Source organism: Podarcis raffonei, chromosome 2, assembly GCF_027172205.1.
Source record: "Podarcis raffonei isolate rPodRaf1 chromosome 2, rPodRaf1.pri, whole genome shotgun sequence".
In the NCBI taxonomy this organism is placed as follows: domain Eukaryota; kingdom Metazoa; phylum Chordata; class Lepidosauria; order Squamata; family Lacertidae; genus Podarcis; species Podarcis raffonei.
The window spans coordinates 122599072-122619325 of record NC_070603.1 but is presented as its reverse complement, the minus strand read 5'-3'; the positions used below and the strand labels follow the sequence as shown (position 1 = coordinate 122619325).

The 20254-nt window shown below is 45.7% G+C and overlaps 1 protein-coding gene across 1 annotated transcript; it reads left to right on the top strand.

Moving 5' to 3' along the window:
* Positions 1-2681: 2681 nt before the first annotated feature.
* LOC128409336 (uncharacterized) lies at positions 2682-11818 on the top strand. Its single transcript, XM_053379685.1, has 6 exons — positions 2682-2837; positions 4347-4473; positions 4901-4978; positions 6887-6970; positions 8031-8275; positions 9227-11818. The coding sequence occupies exons 1-6, from the start codon at positions 2730-2732 to the stop codon at positions 11018-11020; spliced, it is 2436 nt and encodes an 811-aa protein (XP_053235660.1). The 5' UTR covers positions 2682-2729; the 3' UTR covers positions 11021-11818.
* The last annotated feature ends 8436 nt before the right edge of the window (positions 11819-20254 follow it).

Below are 20254 nucleotides of genomic sequence, written 5' to 3'. Positions count from 1 at the left end.
GGGGGAAACCTCGGCTGAAGAGCTTGGAGGAGTAAACTGCCTGTCCAAATACAGTCGTACCTTGGTTTCCGAACAGCTTAGTTCTTGAAAGTTTTGGCTCCCGAACGCCGAAAAGCTGGAAGTAACTGTTCCGGTTTGTGCACTATTTTTGGAAGCCAAATGTCCGGTGGGGATTCCATGGCTTCCGATTGGCTCGGAAGGAATTGCAAGAGCCAATCGGAAGCCGCACTTTGGTTTCGGAATGTTTTGGAAGTCGAACGGACTTCTGGAACAGGTTCCTTTCAACTTCCAAGGTATAACTGTATCTAGGCCAGAGATCTCAAGGGCCTGATCCACTAGAATTACTCCCTGCTATTGACATCAGGCAAGCACATTCCCTGTACAGTGGTACCTCGGGTTACAGACGCTTCAGGTTACAGATGCTTCAGGTTACAGACTCCACTAACCCAGAAATAATGCCTCAGGTTAAGAACTTTGCTTCAGGATGAGAACAGAACTTGTGCATTGGTGGCACGGCAGCAGCAGGAGGCCCCATTAGCTAAAGTGGTACCTCAGGTTAAGAACAGTTTCAGGTTAAGAACGGACCTCCAGAACGAATTAAGTTCTTAACCCGAGGTACCACTGTACTCTTTTGTCAGTGCCTTCTTAAAACATACTTGTTTCAGCATGCCTATCCAAACACGTAGATACTGAAGTGTTTTAATCATTCTTATTACTCACGTTGATTATTTTTAATCTTTTGCATTTCAGAAAGGATTTTTTTATTTTGATGCAGGGTGTCATCCACTCTCATACCAGGATCACTTGGGAATGGAGGAATTTCATTTCCCTTCCAAAACTTCTCAGTTAGGGTTTCTGCTTCCTGGTTGGTGTCCCATAATAATAATAATTTATTATTTATACCCTGCCCATCTGGCGGGTTTCCCAAGCCACTCTGGGCAGCTTCCAACAGAATATTAAAATACAACAACCTATTAAACATTAAAAACTTCCCTAAAGAGGGCTGCCTTCAGATGTCTTCTAAAAGTCTGGTAGTTTTTCTCTCTGACATCTGGTGGGAGGGCGTTTCACAGGGCAGGTGCCACTACCAAGAAGGCCCTCTGCCTGGTTCCCTGTAACCTCACTTCTCGCAGTGAGGGAACCGCCAGAAGGCCCTTGGCGCTGGACCTCACTGTCCAGGCTGAATGAGGGGTGTGGAGATGCTCCTTCAGGTATACTGGACCAAGGCCATTTAGGGCTTTAAAGGTCAGCACCAACACTTTGAATTGTGCTCAGAGACGTACTGGGAGCCAGTGTAGGTCTTTCAAGGCATACTGTTGCCTCCCTCCAGTGCCTGTTTTATGAGACCAGCTTTACCTGCCCTTCCACCCCCAAGAACCTGATCACTGGGTGGGCTGTTTGAGTTCTTCAATGCTAACCTAAAAATGAGTTTGGAAAGTGGGTAAGGGCAGCAGGGTAGCCTTCAGTTTAGCTGGGGCGAGGGCAACACCTGACTTTGAATGTGGGGAATTCGTTGTGATTCTGAACGGTGTCCAGAATGAGCTTGCATCTCCCAATCAATGAATATTGTCTGCTGTCTGTCTGACACCATAATCCAAACCAGTCCAGTCCACTTCAGGAGGAATGAGACACCTCCTGGTATGCCCTGCAGAGGACCTTAAGGTCCATGAATAATCATAGTTTAGAGGTCCCGGGCCCTAAGGAAGTCAGATTATCCTCCACCAGGACCAGGGCCTTCTCAGTGATGGCTCCGACCTGGTGGAGTGCTCTGTCCCATGAGACCAGGGTCCTGCAGGATTTAACTTCCTTCCGCAGGGCCTGTAAGACAGAGCTATTCCGCTTTCAATTTGAACTTAGCCTGATCTTTTACTCCACTTCCTTCCTTCCCTCCCACTCCCCTTTTTATGAAGATTACCCGCTCTGGGATCACACAGCTAATTCTTCCCTGGTCTCCTCGCCATAGCTGTCACTCTTCCCGTTTTTTTGCGGGAAATTCCCTTATTCCAGCGTCGTTTCCCGCTGCTACCCCGGATTGTTAGATATCCCATAGACTGTCCCCGGGACAGGTGAGGCTGCTGATCCCTTATTTTCAAATCTGAAAGTTGACAGCTATGCTCCTCACTGGCACAAATGGGACTAATTTAGCCAGCTAACCCTGGTGATCATCTAATGTTTATTGGATGGATTTCCCCCCCTAAATCAATCTTTGATTTCTGAACTTATTCACGTTTTATACTGTATTTTATGCTGTTTTTTGTTCCATCAATTAAGTGTTTTAAATTTGTTGTCAGCCACCCTGAGCCCGGTGTTCTGAACCGGGAAGGGCGGGTATAAATAAAAAATTATTATTATTTATTATTATTCCCAGCCCCCCACCTTTTCACCAAAAACATCGCATACCACCAAGGAAGACTATTTGCCATGTGCAAGTCTTTTCAGATAGAGCAGATTCATCCCCTTTGGCCTGACCCAACAGGCTTTTCTGCTCAACTCTTCACAAAAAAGGCACTTCTTTTGTCTTCCTCTGCAAATCCTTAGCCAAGAGATCTCAGAGCCGGCTCCCTCCCTCCCCAATAATCAGAGCGCCTTTCTCAATGCCACCCACGGGCATCGCTGAGACACTTCGGGTTCCCATTCGCAGGCGGCCAGCGCAAAGGAAACAGCTGTTGCTCCTCCTCGTTGGAACGGGAGCCGGAAGTGAAGGCGGCGCGGCGTCCTTCCCTGTCCCTATGGTCCATTGTGAAGGCCCGCAGGGAGGTGGCCTCCTCGCGAGTTTACCTCCAGAAGAGGAGCTGGGCCAGCGGAGAGAGAAGAGTTCAGGGTGCAATGCAAGAAAGGTCGGGGAGAGCATGCCGGATCTTGCCTCCTTTGCATTGCACGACGCTCCTGCAAGGCAGGCCAGCGGGGATGTTCTGGGGAGGCGCGGCTCCGGGTGCAAAGCGGTTGAGGGGGTGAAGGAGCGCAGCTTGACACGCACCAGAGTTTTTTGGGGTGGACGTGGGGCGGGTGGGAAGAGAGAAATCGGGGAATCTCCTTTTTCTGTCTCCTAGGCATGGTGGAAAATCCCAGGAATTGCTTTAATTAATTCAAAGATTTGTTGCATTTGTTGTTGTTGTTGTTTAGTTGTGTCCGACTCTTCATGACTCCATGGACCAGAGCATGCCAGGCACTTCTGTCTCCCGCTGTTTGGTCAAACTCATGCTGGTAGCTTCGAGAACACTGTCCCACCATCTCGTCCTCTGTCATCCCCTTCTCCTTGTGCCCTCCATCTTTCCCAACATCAGGGTCTTTTCCAGGGAGTCTTCTCTTCTCATGAGGTGGCCAAAGTCTTGGAGCCTCAGCTTCAGGATCTGTCCTTCCAGTGAGCACTCAGGGCTGATTTCCTTCAGAATGGAGAGGTTTGATCTTCTTGCAGTCCATGGGACTCTCAAGAGTCTCCTCCAACACCACAATTCAAAAGCATCCATTCTTGGACGATCAGCCTTCTTTATGGTCTAGCTCTCACTTTCATACATCACTACTGGGAAAACCATAGCTTTAACTATACGGACCTTTATTGGCAAGGAGATGTCTCTGCTTTTTAAGATGCTGTCTAGGTTTGCCATCGCCTTTCTCCCAAGAAGCAGGCATCTTTTAATTTCATGACTGCTGTCACCATCTGCAGTGATCATGGAGCCCAAGAAAGTAAAATCTCTCACTGCCTCCATTTCTTCCCCTTCTATTTGCCAGGAGGTGATGGGACCAGTGGCCATGATCTTCGTTTTTTTGATGTTGAGCTTCAGACCATATTTTGCGCTCTCCTCTTTCACCCTCATTAAAAGGTTCTTTAATTCCTCCTCACTTTCTGTCATCAAGGCTGTGTCATCTGCATATCTGAGGTTGTTGCATTTATACCCCATCTTTTCCTCCAGGGAGTCTACGTGGTCCTCGTTTAATTCCCCTGCACAACAACCCTGAGAAGTAGGCTAAGGCTGAGCCCTGGTTCACCCACTGAGCTTCATCATGGCTGGACGCGGATTCAAACCCGGGTCTCTCGGGTCCTAGTCTGATACTTTAACCACAACACCAAATTAAAATACATTTTAATGTATTTGTAATCTTTGTTGGAAGCCACCCAGAGTGACTGGGGAAACCCAGCCAGATGGGCGGGGTACAAATAAATTATTATTATTATTATTAGTGGAGTCGTAGAGTTGGAAGGGACCCCTAAGCGTCATCTAGGTCAACCCTCTGCGATGCAGGAATATATGTGATGGTCCCATACGAGGGTCCAACCTGCAACCTTGGCGTTATTCGCTCTCCCTGTGAGTCGACCAGCCTCCCCACAATTCAACATTTTCTTCCAGGACCTGGTGACGTTTGAGGAGGTGGCTGTGCATTTCACCCAGGAGGAATGGGCTCTGCTGGATCCTGGCCAAAGAGCTCTGCACAGGGAGGTCATGGAGGAGAATTATGAGACGGTGACTTCTCTGGGTAAGGATGCTCCCACCACTCCCCCAGACACATCCACGCTATGGATTTCCCTCTCTTCCCCACTATATATATATATATATATATATATAATTGAATCATAAACTGGAAAGTAGGGAGGCGTGTGGCGCTGTGGGTTAAACCACAGAGCCTAGGGCTTGCCGATCAGAAGGTCGGCGGTTCAAAACCCTGTGACGGTGTGAGCTCCCGTTGCTCGGTCCCTGCTCCTGCCAACCTAGCAGTTCAAAAGCATGTCAAAGTGCAAGTAGATAAATAGGAACCGCTCCGGCGGGAAGGTAAACAGCGTTTCCATGCGATGCTCTGGTTCGCCAGAGTGGCTGGGGAAACCCTGCCAGATGGGTGGGGTACAAATAATAATTTACTATTACTATTTTGTGATCAGAAGCATCTGTTTTTGTTTCCTCGAAAGAATCAGATGTTAGCTCCTGCTGGGAAGAAGGAGAGGACCCGTTTCCCCAGGATCCGAAAGAAGAAGAGACATCAGCAGGTAGGTGCTCAGCTTTTGGTCTGGGAATAGAATAAATCCCCATTTCCGGTGTGGTATCATTTCTGAAGAGATTAACCCAGTGGTTCCCAAACTTTTGGAGGGCTGTCACTCCCTTGGGTTACATCAAACTCGTCCCCAGTGCCCCCTACCCTATGAAAAGCATTATTCAGAATAGCAGCTTGCAATGCATTGTTTTGACTTTTATTGTGTTATTGGCTTCCTTCACATTTATTCAAAATCCAATTAAAACTACAGTCGTACCTCATGTTACGTCCACTTCATGTTATGTTCTTTCAGGTTGCGTCCCGCGGCGACCCGGAAGTACCGGAAAGGGTTACTTCCGGGTTTCGCTGCTTGTGCATGCGCAGACGTGCAAAAATGACGTCACGTGCATGAGCAGAAGCAGCGAATCGCAACCCGCGCATGCGCAGACGTGCCACTGCAGGTTGCATTCTTTTCATGTTGCGAACGGGCCTCGGGAACGGATCCTGTTCGCAACCAGAGGTACTACTGTACGGTATTCAGCTTAACTAATTCAACAAGATTGATGGGTACATACACAGCCCAACAGGACAATGACAATAATCCACCAGCAGCATACAAATCAATATGGCTAACCTGATCCAAAACACCCACCCACCCCACTCACACACGAAAACAAAGATCACCACAGCCAATCACAAACAAACAATCACACCCTACGCCAACCCCAAACTCTCTCACCACCAAAGGAACACAAGTGAACAACACAAACAACGCTGACACCAAACTCTACATACACTAAGCATAATAGAAACACCACGACCTGACCCCACCCCCATCCATCTTCCCTCCCTCCACCCCCTTTCTTTTTCTTTCTTTCTTTTTTTTTCTTCTCCCCCTAATGCCTCAACAAATGAAACGGATTTGTAAAAATGTTACATGGAAAAAAAAAATACGAGGCATTACACTTCTGTAAAACAAGAAAATCCTAAATAAAATATTTAAAAAAACAAACAAAAAAAAAGATTGATGGGTACCGACTTTTCGAAGCCTGATAGGCATTTACACTTACATTGTCCACCCCACCTCACCCCTCCGCCCGCCTCTTTGCGCCTCCCCAGGTAACCCTACCGCCGCACCACCACCAGGGGGCAGTAGTATCGCCCGCTTTGGGAACCGCTGGGTTAACCTCTCAGTCTATGAGTTCTTCCGGTGGGCAGAAGAATAGGGTTAAGCAAATTGATGGAAGGCAAAGCTCTTGCTACTAATCACAATGACTTAGTGGCCCCTTGAGCACCAGCAGCTGAAGGGGGCCATTGCCTTTACTTCCTCCTTGTGGGATTCCCATATGGATCCACTTGGCCTTTGTAGGGATGTTACAAAAGCAGAACAGTTGGATTCATGAAAGAGAAAGCTCTCAATGACTGCGAGAGGACAGCGCTTGTTTTCTTATGTCTTTTGGGCTTCCTGGGGGATGCTGAACGAGACAGGCTTTTGGTGTGATCCAAAGGACTCTCCTCACAAAGAGAATCTCTTCTGATGGGAGACCACATGGTCAAATGTACCAAACACCAGCTTTCCTGTAACTTTAACAAGGCATTTGGGTGGTTAACATCCTGTATCCTTTTAATTTTTTTGTGGGGGGTGGGTATTATTTTGTTTTGTTCTTGTTTTTATTTTGCATTTTGTGTTTTTTCACCTTGTATTTTTATTCTGTGAGCCGCCCTGAGATCTTCAGATGAAGGGTGGTATACAAATTATTATTAATAATAGTAATAATAGCCAGGTGAATCCTGCTGGATCCTGTCATTCAGCTGGAGATCAATGCATTTTCCTCTGGGCTTTTTGGGAGGAGGCTATAGCAATGGGTGAACATGGAATATATTTTGTCCTCGGAAGCAACTAGCCTGTTTGTTTCTTTGAAAGAAATCCCCAAACCGGACTTGATGTCTTGGCTGAAAGAAGAAGACCCGATTAGGTGGGGCTCAGAGGAAGTGACAAGATGGGCAGGTACCAATTTTATTTTATTTTTAGAAAATCTTTATTAATTTTCACATAGACAAATATACACGAGTTACATAACATCTAAAACAGAAAATGGTACAAATGAATAGAAACAACGAAACAAGAAAAGATAAACAAACAAAAACAAATACAATATATTGCACTTACATGACAGATTAAAATATATGAATTCCAATAATTCTCATCATACTACATATATTATCTGTATTCCTTGCACAGATTCATATTGTTTTGTTTTGTGTGTATCCACTATTATATTTTATGTAATTCTTGGTTACCCGTATCACTCTATTTTTGCAAGTATCTTATTGTTCATACAGTACGTTTTAAAGTATTCTTTAAATATTTTCCATTCCCTATATACCTCATGGTTTGGCACTTCTCTAATTTTTCCAGTCAATTTTGCTAGTTGCAGGTATTCTATCATAAGCATTTGCCACTCTGTAATCGTTGGTAAGATTTCATTCTTCCAATTTCTTGCCACTATTATTCTGGCTGCCGTAATTGCGTACATAAACAATGGTCTCATATATATATATATATATATTTCCATTGGTAATATACCTAATATAAAAATTTCTGGTCTTTTTAGAAATGTGAGTTTGAATAGTTTTTTTAAATTCACTATAAATGTTATTCCAAAATTCACGGATAACTTCGCAGTTCCACCACATATGGTGGCAGGTACCGATTTTAAGAGACGTCTTGGGAAAGGTTATGATGTTAACAAAAACTGTGGGACAATATCTCGGCTTGTTAGAGTAAATCCAAATATTGGCGGTGGCAAAGGCTGCATACACCCCATAACTTGATTGAACCACCTCCCGGCAAGGGTCCCTGTCTGTCTTGTGTTCACTGAAGTCTGGGTGGTGTTGCGATGAGTTCAGTGGGGTGAAGTTGCTCAGCCAATACCAGGACACAAATATCAACAGTCATCGATACTGGGAATCCCAACAGAATCCCCTGATCACTTTCTCCGGTCAGGGAAAGGTAGAGGAAGAAGAAGGTTTGTCTCAATAGAGATTATTCTTGCTCCATCTTACAGAGACCCAGAAAGGCCAGAATATCGACTGCAAGGTTGTCGGAGAGGAGGGCACTGCCCAAGACGTGCTTCTGGCGAGACCGTCGACCTCCGCCAAACCGCTGCCGTGGCTCGGCTTTGAGTGCGCCTTTTGTTTTGTGTCGCAGAAGGGCAAAAATGTGACAGTGCAGTGCAAGTTCTGCTTGCCGAAAGTGAAAACGGTGAGCGCCGCCACAACCTCCACGTCCAACTTGAAACGGCATCTGCAGGTAGGTGCCCATTGGAGACACCCGAGGCTGAGCCTTAAAAAGCCTTAAAAGATTGTTTATGTATGCGACAACAGCCGCACGGATGCTACTAGCCCAGAGATGGAAGAAACCTTGACCAGAGAAGAATGGCAAATCAAGGTGATGGACGATGCTGAAATGGCAAAATTAACTGGGAAGCTCAGAAATCAAGACGACAAGAACTTTTAAAAAAAATGGGAAAAGTTCATAATTTATTTACCAGACCACTGCAAGCAGGTCAAAACATTGACAGGATTTTAACCACACTTGTAAAGTAACGGAAAGCATAGATAATTTAGAAGGGAAAAAAATGGATAGATACGCAGTTGTAAATACAGTGGTGCCTCGCAAGACGAAAATAATTCGTTCCGCACGTTTTTTCTTCTTGCGAGTTTTTCGTCATGTGAAGCACGGTTTCCCATAGGAATGCATTGGAAATCAATCAATGCGTTCCTATGGAGACCGTCCGGGGACAGAGGGGAAGCGCCGCGCGCCTTCCCCTCTGTCCCCGGACCTGTTTAAAGCAAGGGAAGGGGCAGCGGGGAGAATCACTTCTCCCCGTTGCCGCCCCTTGGTTCAAAAGGGGTCCGGGGAGAGAGGGGAAGGCGCGCAACCAAGGGGCAGCAACGGGGAGAAGTGATTGCGGGGCAAGCTTCGTTTTGCAAAGCAAGCCCATAGGGAAATGCGTCTTGCGAAGCGGCTAAGAAAACGAAAAACTCCTTCGTCTAGCGAGTTTTTCGTCTTCCGAGGCGTTCGTCTTGCGGGATACCACTGTATTATCATTAGGACCCATGGAAGAGATGGGGGGAAGTCAGGAGATTCAGAGCAATCTTGATATTTGGATTTTGCATTGATGTTTGTTATACGTTTATATTTTTTAAAAATCAGATTTAAAAAATTGTGAAAATAAAGTAACACTCTTTTCTTTTCCAGAAGCAGCACCCAGAGCAGCTCAGAGTCCTTGAGGCTGCGAAACGGAAGAATACAAAGAAGCACGACTTCTCCGAGGTGGAAGACGCAAGCGGCTTGAGACCTCCCAAGATGCCGGCAACCCTGGAGAGATGGGGGTCCAGCAGGGAGCCTGTCAGCCAGAAACTGCTGGATAAGAAACTGCTGGATTTCATTGTGGAGGAGACGGTGCCCCTGCAGCTGGTGGACAAGCCCTCATTCATCGAGTTTGCTCGCCTGGGCCTCGGCAAGGAGCTGTCCATCATGTCCTCCAAGACTCTGAAAGAGAGGCTGGAAAAGAAGGCGTACCACATGCGGGAGGAGGCGGCCATGAAAATGACACGGGTGCAGCATGTGGCTACCACTGCGGACTGCTGGACGCATGGAAGGAAGACCTACCTCGGGGTTACGGCCCACTGGATCAACCCGGAGAGCCTAACTCGGGAGTGTTGCGCCCTGGCCTGCCGACGCCTGAAAGGACACCACGCCTACGACCTCGCCACGACTCTGCACAACATCCACGTGGAGTACAAAATCCACCACAAAGTGGTCTGCACCACCACGGACAACGGCTGTAACCTGGTCAAAGCCTTCAGAGCTTTCTACACAGACAAGGAGGCGGTGGATGTCATGGACCAAGCAGACGAAGGAGACAACGACCAGCAGGAAGTGGAGTTTGTGGATGTCTGTAACATTCTGGACACAGGTGAATACAGGGCCACTGAAGAAGAAATGTGCTTGCCCCCACACCAAAGGTGCGCAAGCTACACGCTGAACTTGGTGGCCACCCAAGACATCGAGAGAGTCCTCAACTCTAAGAATTCTCCTCTGGGCGGTTTCAAGAAACACTTTTGCTCCTTGCTGGGGAAGTGTTCTAAGCTGTGGTCCAAACAAAAGCAATCGGCGATTACTGCAGAGTACATCAAAGACCAGTGCGGTGTCTTGCTCAGGGTCCCCAGTAAGACCAGATGGAGTACCACCTACGATGCTCTGAAGCAGATAAGGGATCTATTGTCCACTGCACCGCAGAAGATGGATTCTATCCTGGACTTCTGTTCCTTGCAGAGGATCACAGCTCCCGAGGCCCAGGTTGTCCAAGAATATTGCGAGATCCTCGCTCCTGTGGCCCAGGCCCTTGATATCCTTCAAAAGGAAAACGGCATGTTTATGGGTTATCTGCTCCCGACTCTCTATGCTCTGGACCATAAGTTGGAGGTGCTGGAGAAGAAGCCTGCAAATTGCACCTACTGCCGTCCTCTGGTGAAGATTGTGCGGGAAGGGATAAGGAGAAGGTTTGAGCCGATTTGGAAGGAGAGGAAGCTGTTGGTGGCTGCCTGCTTGCACCCGCGGTTCAAGGTGGACTGGTTGGATCTGTGCAACACTGAGATCGGCAAAAGTACCATGGAAGCTTTGCTGAGAGCCGAGATTCAGAGGGTGGTCACCGAGCAGGTCAAGAGCTCTTCGGAGAGGGAGTGCGCCGCCGATTGCGACGACGAGTTTTTCGGCATACAGTCCCGAAGCAAGAAGTCAGCATCGGACTCTGCCGAAGAGGAGGTCTCGAGGTACCTAAAGTTCCCCAACAGCGAGCTGTCTTCGCTGCATGCCTTCCCCCAGATTTTGAAAAGTTTCCTTGCCTACAACACGGGCCTGCCTTCCAGCGCCGCTGCTGAGCGCCTCTTTGGTGCAGGGGGGAACGTAATGACCGTGAAAAGACATTCTCTGGCGGACGACATGTTTGAGCACCTCGTGCTTCTAAAGCAGAACAAAGGTGTGGTTTGAGGATCTCGCTTGTGTCTATGGAGATGGCACCGGATACCAGTTGAATTTTCAGGTGCTGCCAAGGGGGCCTCGCCATTGTGCTGGAGGGGGGTGTGGTGAAAGAGGATTGGTGTTTCATTTGGGGTGGGGTTGCCCCAGGGCTTTTTCCCCCGGCTGGGAAAACTCAATTCCAGCACCTCTCAGGTGGGCACTATTGTCATTACAGCTGTACCTTGGAAGTCGAACAGAATTCATTCTGGAAGTCCGTTCGACTTGCAAAATGTTTGAAAACTAAAGCGTGGTTTCTGATTGGCTGCAGGAAGCTCCCCTCAGCCAATCGGAAGCCGCAGAAGCCCCGTCAGACATTCAGTTTCCAAAAATAGTTTGCAAACTGGAACACTCACTTCTGGGTTTGCAGCATTCGGGAGCCAAAATGTTCAGGAACTAAGCTGTTTGAAAACCAAGGCACGATTGTATAATGCAATTCTAGCCCTGTTCTCAGTCGGAACAGGTAGCGATCCCAGAGTCCAGTGCAAAGACCTGTTAGCAATGTTACCAGCTGCCATTGATGGCACCAGAAGTGAGTCTCTTTGCCCACAAAGGGTGGGTAGTGCAGTAAAATTTGGGGCACAGCTTTATGTGAACATTTGACCCAGCACAGAAAAGGTGTTGAAGGTAAAGTGACTCTGGATAAATTGTTTCCGTTCATTAGTTTTGTTAATAGCAATACCGGTTCTCCCAGATCTCCAGTCACCCTTCTGGCAATGCGGAACGGCTAGCTCCACTGAATGGAAGGACGCCAGTCAAACTCAACTTTTTTTTAATTCTGTCACCTTCTCAACAGACTTGTTTCCACTCTCTCTCTGTTCTTTGTTGCTGTTGTAGTTATGTCAGTAATTGTTCTCTAGTGCTCAGCTGCCGTTTTCTACATATAAGTGTGAATATCAACTTTTTAAAAAAATACAGATGTGCCATTTGCAATGAATATTTGAATACTTTTTCTTAGTTTTCTTAGCTTCATAGGTCCCTTGACTGTACAAGTTACTTTTCAAGCCCGTACGTCATAAGCCTGGCACACAGCTGGTATGTAGAACTCACAGTCTGGGGCTTGTGAGTTTGGTGGGGGGAAATGAACAATCCATATCCCGGTAGAATGTATATTTTGAGGTTTTCTTTATTCTCTTAACTGTGTTTTTTACACTTAAGAATGTTGGGGTGGGGGTGAAAGGCTGAGGATGAGCTTTTTCTTTTGTTCCCTAATAATAATAATAATAATAATAAATTTTATTTATATCCCGCCCTCCCCAGCCGAAGCCGGGCTCAGGGCGGCTAACAACAATAAAACAATACAAAAGTACAACACAAACAACACTCTAAAATCATTCATTATAAAATTAATTAAATTCAAGCCACTGGCCACCATTGGGCCAGAGCTCCACGAAGATTGCCGAGGGAGGGAGTCAGGCTGTGCCCTGGCCAAAGGCCTGGCGGAACAGCTCTGTCTTGCAGGCCCTGCGGAAAGATGTCAGGTCCCGCAGGGCCCTAGTCTCTTGTGACAGAGTGTTCCACCAGGTCGGAGCCACAGCCGAAAAAGCCCTGGCTCTAGTTGAGGCCAGCCTAACTTCTCTGTGGCCTGGGACCTTCAAGATGTTTTTATTTGAAGACCGTGAGTTTCTCTGTGGGGCATACCAGGAGAGGCGGTCCCGTAGGTACGAGGGTCCTAGGCCGTATAGGGCTTTAAAGGTTAAAACCAGCACCTTAACAGCCAGTGCAGTTGATATAGCACCGGATGAATGTGATCTCGCAGCAAAGACCCCGTAAGGAGTCTCGCTGCAGCATTCTGCACCCGCTGGAGTTTCTGGGTCAGTCTTAAGGGCAGCCCCACGTAGAGCGAGTTACAATAATCCAGTCTGGAGGTGACCGTCGCGTGGATCACAGTGGCTAGGTCAGGGCGAGAGAGGTAAGGAGCCAACTGCTTAGCTTGGCGGAGATGCATGGAATTTGTCTTTTCCACAGCGGCCACACACTGGGTCATCATCTTCATCACATTCTTCTTCCTGGTCAGTTATCATCAGTTCAGACCCCATGAGCTTATATGTGAAATTAATATCCCCACCCCGCCACTATACCCAAAACTTTATTTTTCTTTTTTTCACATTGAATTGCATTTGCCATTTTACTGCCACTCACTCCTGTTGAAGAGGTCCTGAACGATTTAGTATTGTCGGCAAACTTGGCCACTGCATTCATTGGTCTTTGGATGATGTATTTCATATACAGTGGTACCTTGATTCTCAAACTTGATCCGTTCCGGAAGTCCGTTCCAAAACCAAAGCGTTCCAAAACCAAGGCGTGCTTTCCCATAGAAAGCAATGCAAAATGGATTAATCCGTCCCAGACCTTTTAAAAACAACCCCTAAAACAGCAATTTAACATGAATTTTACTGTCTAACGAGACCATTGATCCATAAAATGAAAGCGATAATCAATGTACTGTAGTCACACACACAATCAGTCAACCAGTAGCTGAACTGAGTTCCACACAGTCACAAAACAAAAACAAAAAAGAGCCGCAAAAACGCAAAATACAGTGGTACCTCTAGTTAAGAACTTAATTCGTTCCGGAGGTCCATTCTTAACCTGAAACTGTTCTTAACCTGAGGTACCACTTTAGCTAATGGGGCCTTGCGCCACTGCCACACAATTTCTGTTCTCATCCTGAAGCAAAGTTCTTAACCCGAGGTACAACTGCTGGGTTAGCGGAGTCTGTAACCTGAAGCGTCTGTAACCTGAGATACCATTGTAAATAGCAAAGACAGACAGACCTCAGCATAACACTCAAAACGGAAGTGTGGCACTCAAAACGGAGCACATTTAGCTTCCGAAAAAAGTTCGCAAACCGGAACACTTACTTCTGGGTTTGCAGTGTTTGGGTTCCAAGTTCTTTGAGTACCAAGGCATCTGAGAACCAAGGTACCACTGTAGATCTTCTCATACAGATTTGGGCATCTTGGGCCCTGTTTGTTCTTGACAATTTTGTGGGTACGTTCCTAGGGCATTCATTCCATCAGCTCAGCCCAGCCAAAGGCTAAGTAAGGCGCCAGCCAAACATTACCCGTTTCATTTAAACTACACTTGTAACCATTGACAATGTAGATTTATTTCAGTTCCATCTGAGGAACCGGGGAGTGAGGTGGAACCACAGCAAGCGAAACGCTATAGATAAAGGCAACGCCAATGGTATAGATAGGCAGCGTAAGACATAAACATTTGTACCTTTTAGCTGCAAATATTTGGCGCGCTTCTGAGCCATATCAGGACCACATCAGCGAGGCCAAGAGGAAGATCTCGTCGACAGACGATGCCAACAATGGTTCTCACATATTCATTTTCTTCAGCCTTTCCACTGAAGTGCTAACTTTCATTAAGAAGAACCTTAATAAAGTCCCATACGACCAGAGAATTTGCGCCTGTCCATTGGGGGATATAGGAAGCCCTGAACGCATATTTTAAAGATGTCCCTTTTACGAAGTAGAGAAACCATTGACCCTCTGCTGGTGAGGCTTGCTGACCTCCAGGTAAAGCAAAAATTTGATCTTCTCCTGTTGGGCAAAGACCACAAGACGACCCGAATTGTCACCAGATTCTGCGCACAGATCTGTAGGCGCAGACCATCCTCCGATTCAATCTAGTTTGTTAAGAAAATTCCCAAACTCGGATCCATGGGCGACTCTGAGTCATTTCTCTTAAGGTTGTCTAGCAAAGTTATTATGTGTTTATATGCCTATCGCACTTTTAAACTTAAAATCCATTGTTGTATATTGTTTTAAATGTTTGTTTTGCTATTGGGATTGTAGGTCCATTTGTGTTTCTCAAGCTGGTCTCTGACCGTAATAAATTTCATGTTTCATAAGAAGAACCGCAAATCACTTGGGCTCTACATAAAAGCATCTGCTCTTTGAGTCATATGGCATTTCATTGGAGCTGACTCTGATCTTTCACATACACAACACAAACCCCAAGCAGGACATTATATCTGAAGAGCACCCAAATGTAGAAATGTCTGCAATGTCCTTGACAAGAGGCTTTAACTGCAACATTTCACTTTCCTCATTTTGTTGTAAAATACGCAGGATTTGAAGTATAGCAACAGATGAGAACTGGTAGTTTAATAAGTTAGAATTAATGTATATAATGGGTGAAATATAAGTAATATAACAGCTTTTTGCGGTAAGAAAAGGACAGCATGGAAGGTTGGGTGGGAAGTCAGTGGATAGGAGAGATTTGTTCTGAGTGTTGTCTAAAAGAACTTGTAAAATCTGAAAATTTAATGAAAAGATTATGCCTCTTCATAGCTCAGCTGGTTAGCTGCAGTAATGAACGAAAATCTGCCCTTATTCCCTTAAGGGGGACACAAGAGCCCATATAGAGTCCTTTGCAGGTTCTCCATCAGTCGGAGAAAAGAACAGAGGCCAACCAGAGAATATTGAGAAGCAAAGCAGCTAGTAAGCCTGATCTTTATTGAACTGTTGCAACAGGGTGCCCGCTTCACACGCAGGAGGACCCCGAACCAAGGTGTGTCCGCCCTTATATAGACATTTTAAATTGCCCACCCTGGAATCAAGACCACCCCCAGAAACATCATACCTACATCACAGAAAGGGCGTTCTACAACAGAAATCTGAGTGCGTTGTTTATCTCCTGTCTGGCAAGTTACCTGTTAATGCTTACTTGACTGGGAAGCCTGGCCAGTCTTTTGTAATGATAAATACTTAGTTCCTGAGACATACCCTTCAGACAGGATTTGTGAATGAAAAGACAGTGGGGAGGCTTTTCCATTTCCCTTGACCTTGCAGAGAAATCATTTGGTCAGTTTGGGAGTCAAAATGGTTTCAGGGCTGTTTTCCTGTGCTGCTTCAGACATGTGGTTTATATATTTATGTACGTGTTTGCTTGGTACATTTATGAACATTTATTATATATATAAGACCTTAAATTTTTTATTTCACTGCTGATAACGCCAAGGTTGCAGGTTCGATCCCCATAAGGGGCAGCTGCAGATTCTTGCATTGCAGTGGGGGTTGGGCTGGATGATCCCAAAGGGTCCCTTCCCAACACTATGATCTTGGCACTCCCACAAGGGCTGCTGCAGCTCCCTTTGGGGACCTCTGCTGAAGCCAGACCGCGACCAAATGGGTGGTGGGTGGGCAAAGAGGGAAAAAGAAAAGTGGGGGGGGGGGTGCTCAGCTGATGTCATTCAACCCTCCAGTAAAGCAACCGAGCTTTGGTTTCCTAGAGAGGTAGGAAGCTGCAATACGAAGGGGGGGGGGAGAATTGGGGAGGGGTAAGGACAAAACTTTCTTTATGTATGCTACAACAGCAGCAAGAATACTCATCGCAAAGTATTGGAAGACGCAAGATCTACCCACTCTGGAAGAATGGCAGATGAAACTGATTGACTGTATGGGACTGGCAGAATTGACGAGCAGAATCCGTGACCAGGGAGAAGAGTCAGCTGAAGAAGATTGGAAAAAAATTAAGGACTATTTACAGAAATACTGTAAAATTAAGGAAAGTTAAATGGTGTTGGATTGAAATTGAGTGGTTTCTAGCTGTAATGATATAAAGGAACATAGATGGGGGGGAAAAAGGGTTTGAAAAATAAGGTAATGTTATAAGCTGTAATGCTTTAAATGAAGGATTTGCTGAACAAATAACCTTAATTGGGATACAAGGAGGAGAAGTATGAGGAGGTCTGAGAAATTTGTTATTTAAAAGTATGGTTTATGAATTTTATGTCTTTTTTAATGTTTTTGTTTGCTCTGTTTTTGTTTGTTTGTTTAAAAAATTGGAAAATCTAATAAATATTCTTTAAAAAAAAGAGAGAGAGAGAGAATTGGGGAGGGGGGGTTCTCTGCATATTCCAAGGAGGAGATCGGAGCGTGCAGAGACCAGGAGGTGCAATGCACAGAATTAAGAATTTGCTTTTTTGCAAAGGGGGGGGAGAGAGAGAGAGATCTTGAAGGATAATGGGGGAGGAGGGAGGTTCAGCTTTCCCTCTCGGCTTTCTCCTAATCCATAGGCGCTGACCCATGCAACGTACCCGCAGGATGCGTCCCGAAGCGCTGCATCGTCTCCCTTGCAAAATGCTATCTGAAGCCCCCTCTCCCTGCAGGTGGAAACAGCCTCCCCAGGGAATGTGCAATTGAGGGGGGGGGGTTGTGGGAGGGGGAGATCAAAGCCCACATGCACACCCTGCCCCCCATTTATCTGGGGAGAGATTTTCTCTTCCACCTGGTGCTGAAATGACTTCAAAGCAATTCTCAAGCAAGCAAGCAAGCAAGCCAATAAATAAAGCCGACCGCCTTATGCCGCCAGCTGCTCAGCCAGGAACAGCCTCCGGTGACCAACGACTTGGATGATGGACTCAAGGGCATCCTGATCAAATTTGCAGATGACACCAAACTGGGAGGGGTGGCTAACACCCCAGAGGACAGGATCACACTTCAAAACGACCTTGACAGATTAGAGAACTGGGCCAAAACAAACAAGATGAATTTTAACAGGGAGAAATGTAAAGTATTGCACTTGGGCAAAAAAAATGAGAGGCACAAATACAAGATGGGTGACACCTGGCTTGAGAGCACTACATGGGAAAAGGATCTAGGAGTCTTGGTTGACCACAAACTTGACATGAGCCAACAGTGTGACACGGCAGCTAAAAAAGCCAATGCAATTCTGGGCTGCATCAATAGGAGTATAGCATCTAGATCAAGGGAAGTAATAGTGCCACTGTATTCTGCTCTGGTCAGACCTCACCTGGAGTACTGTGTCCAGTTCTGGGCACCACAGTTCAAGAAGGACACTGACAAACTGGAACGTGTCCAGAGGAGGGCAACCAAAATGGTCAAAGGCCTGGAAACGATGCCTTATGAGGAACGGCTAAGGGAGCTGGGCATGTTTAGCCTGGAGAAGAGGAGGTTAAGGGGTGATATGATAGCCATGTTCAAATATATAAAAGGATGTCACATAGAGGAGGGAGAAAGGTTGTTTTCTGCTGCTCCAGAGAAGCGGACACGGAGCAATGGATCCAAACTGCAGGAAAGAAGATTCCACCTAAACATTAGGAAGAACTTCCTGACAGTAAGAGCTGTTCGACAGTGGAATTTGCTGCCAAGGAGTGTGGTGGAGTCTCCTTCTTTGGAGGTCTTTAAGCAGAGGCTTGACAACCATATGTCAGGAGTGCTCTGATGGTGTTTCCTGCTTGGCAGGGGGTTGGACTCGATGGCCCTTGTGGTCTCCTCCAACTCTATGATTCTATGATTCTATGATTCTATGACCCAGGTGCGGTTGGACTACAACTCCCATCCAGTTCCAGCCACTTTGCGCAATGGCCAAGGGTTATGGGAGTTGTCTGGGATGTTTGGCTGGCGCCAAGTTTCAGAAGGCTGGCTTAGGTCGACTGTGCCAATCTTGTGCCAATAACTCAGGGTATTTCTTTATTATAAATTATTTCGGGAAAGGGCTCAGTGGTAGATAATTCGCTCTGCAGGTCCAATCCCTGACAGCATCTTCTCACCCTACTCATTCGAATGCTGCTCTTCCATAGTTGAAACCATACTCAAGGCAGAGGCTGGATGGACCATCTGTCATGGACGCTTTAGTAGAGATTCCTGCATTGCACTTCTGGGAAATGATATATAATGAGATGAAAAAGGTGTTGAAATATGCATTTGTTAAGAAATCAGAAGCATTTTTACTTGGCATTGTGGGAGATGATATTAATAGACAGGATTGTTTTTATACTCAATGACAGCAGCAATAATATTATTGGCACAAAAATGGAAGCAAGAAGAATTACTGACGAAAGAAGAATGGCAGGTGAAACTGATGGACTATGCAGAATTAGATAAATTAACAGGAAGGGTTTGAAACCTGCGGGATCAGAGATTCTTAGAAGACCAGAGTAAATATATGGATTATTTGAAAAGTAATTGTAATGAACAGATTGCACTAGTAGGACTGCAATAAGTTTTGTAAGCAGGACGGTTTGAAATATTGCAAGAAAGACTGTGAGGAAAGTTATTAGTTAATGATAATTAAGAGTAATAGGGAAATTAAGAAATGCAGAATAAGTGATAAAGAATGAAAAATCATCAGAGGTGTTGATGGAAGTCTAAAATATTGTATAAGATAAGAAGTTAATGTTATATGATTGTTGGAAATGATATGCTAAAAAACCCAATAAAAATGTGTGTGTGTGTGTGTGTGTGTGTATGAGAGATTCCTGCATTGTGGGGGTGGACGTGGACTAGATGACCCTAGTGGGGGTTGGGGTCTGTTCCAGCCCTACTATTCTATGATGAAAAGATTTGCGTAATTGCAAACAGGAAAAGTAGTTGTGAGCAGTAAATAAAACACATTAAACAGTGCACCACCAGATTGAAAAATTTCTATATGAATCATAATAAAAACTAAAAAAAACAAAGTTCCAAAAAAAATAATACAGTCAAACCTCATTTGTTGAACGTAATCCATTCTGGAAGACTGTTTGACTTCTGAAACCAGGGCCGGATTTAGGTTTGATGAGGTCCTAAGCTACTGAAGGTAATGCGGCCCTTTATATGTCCAGCTGTCCTTTGTCAACAACAAATTATCACTGGTTTTTGTGTTGAGTATGTGCTATATGGTAATTTGGGTCTCAAAATTAAGAAAATGCACTATGCACTATCCATGTATAAGATGACCCCTTATTTTAAACTTCAAAACTTTAGGGGAAAATGTAGTCTTGTGGACCTAATAGGTATCTAAAGCCATTTGCACATAACAAAGTATGTATTTTATCAAAGTGATTGTTGAACTGAAATACAATTAAGAAGAAGTGTATTAATATTGGAAATGTACACCCAGTTTTTATTTAGAGTAGGGCCCTAAGCTATAGTTTGCTTAGCTTATGTGTAAAATTCGGCACTGTGTTCAAAAGCCGAAGCCTCCGTACAATAGGGAAACTAAAAATGGAAGCTGCGTAGCATGTTTGGCTCCCGAAAATCGTCCGAAAACCAGAGCTGTTACTTCCGGGTTTTTGGTGTTTCGGAGGACTGGCTTCACTCCGCGGAAGAAGCAATTGATTCGAAGCACCGCACCGCTCACCCTACTTCGCTCCAGAGCCTGAAAATCGGGTTTCCCCGCGAGTAGGGGAGGCGCAAAAGGTGCCCGCCGAATCCCACAATCACAGGCTTCACCCGCCTGTGATTT

Excerpts from the sequence above, each read along its gene's own strand:
- LOC128409336 (XM_053379685.1), top strand. The coding sequence starts at position 2,730 with ATGGTCCATTGTGAAGGCCCGCAGGGAGGTGGCCTCCTCGCGAGTTTA. Across the intron at positions 4,474-4,900 it reads TGAGACGGTGACTTCTCTGG|AATCAGATGTTAGCTCCTGC; the intron begins GTAAGGATGCTC and ends TTTCCTCGAAAG. Across the intron at positions 4,979-6,886 it reads AGAAGAAGAGACATCAGCAG|AAATCCCCAAACCGGACTTG; the intron begins GTAGGTGCTCAG and ends TTTCTTTGAAAG.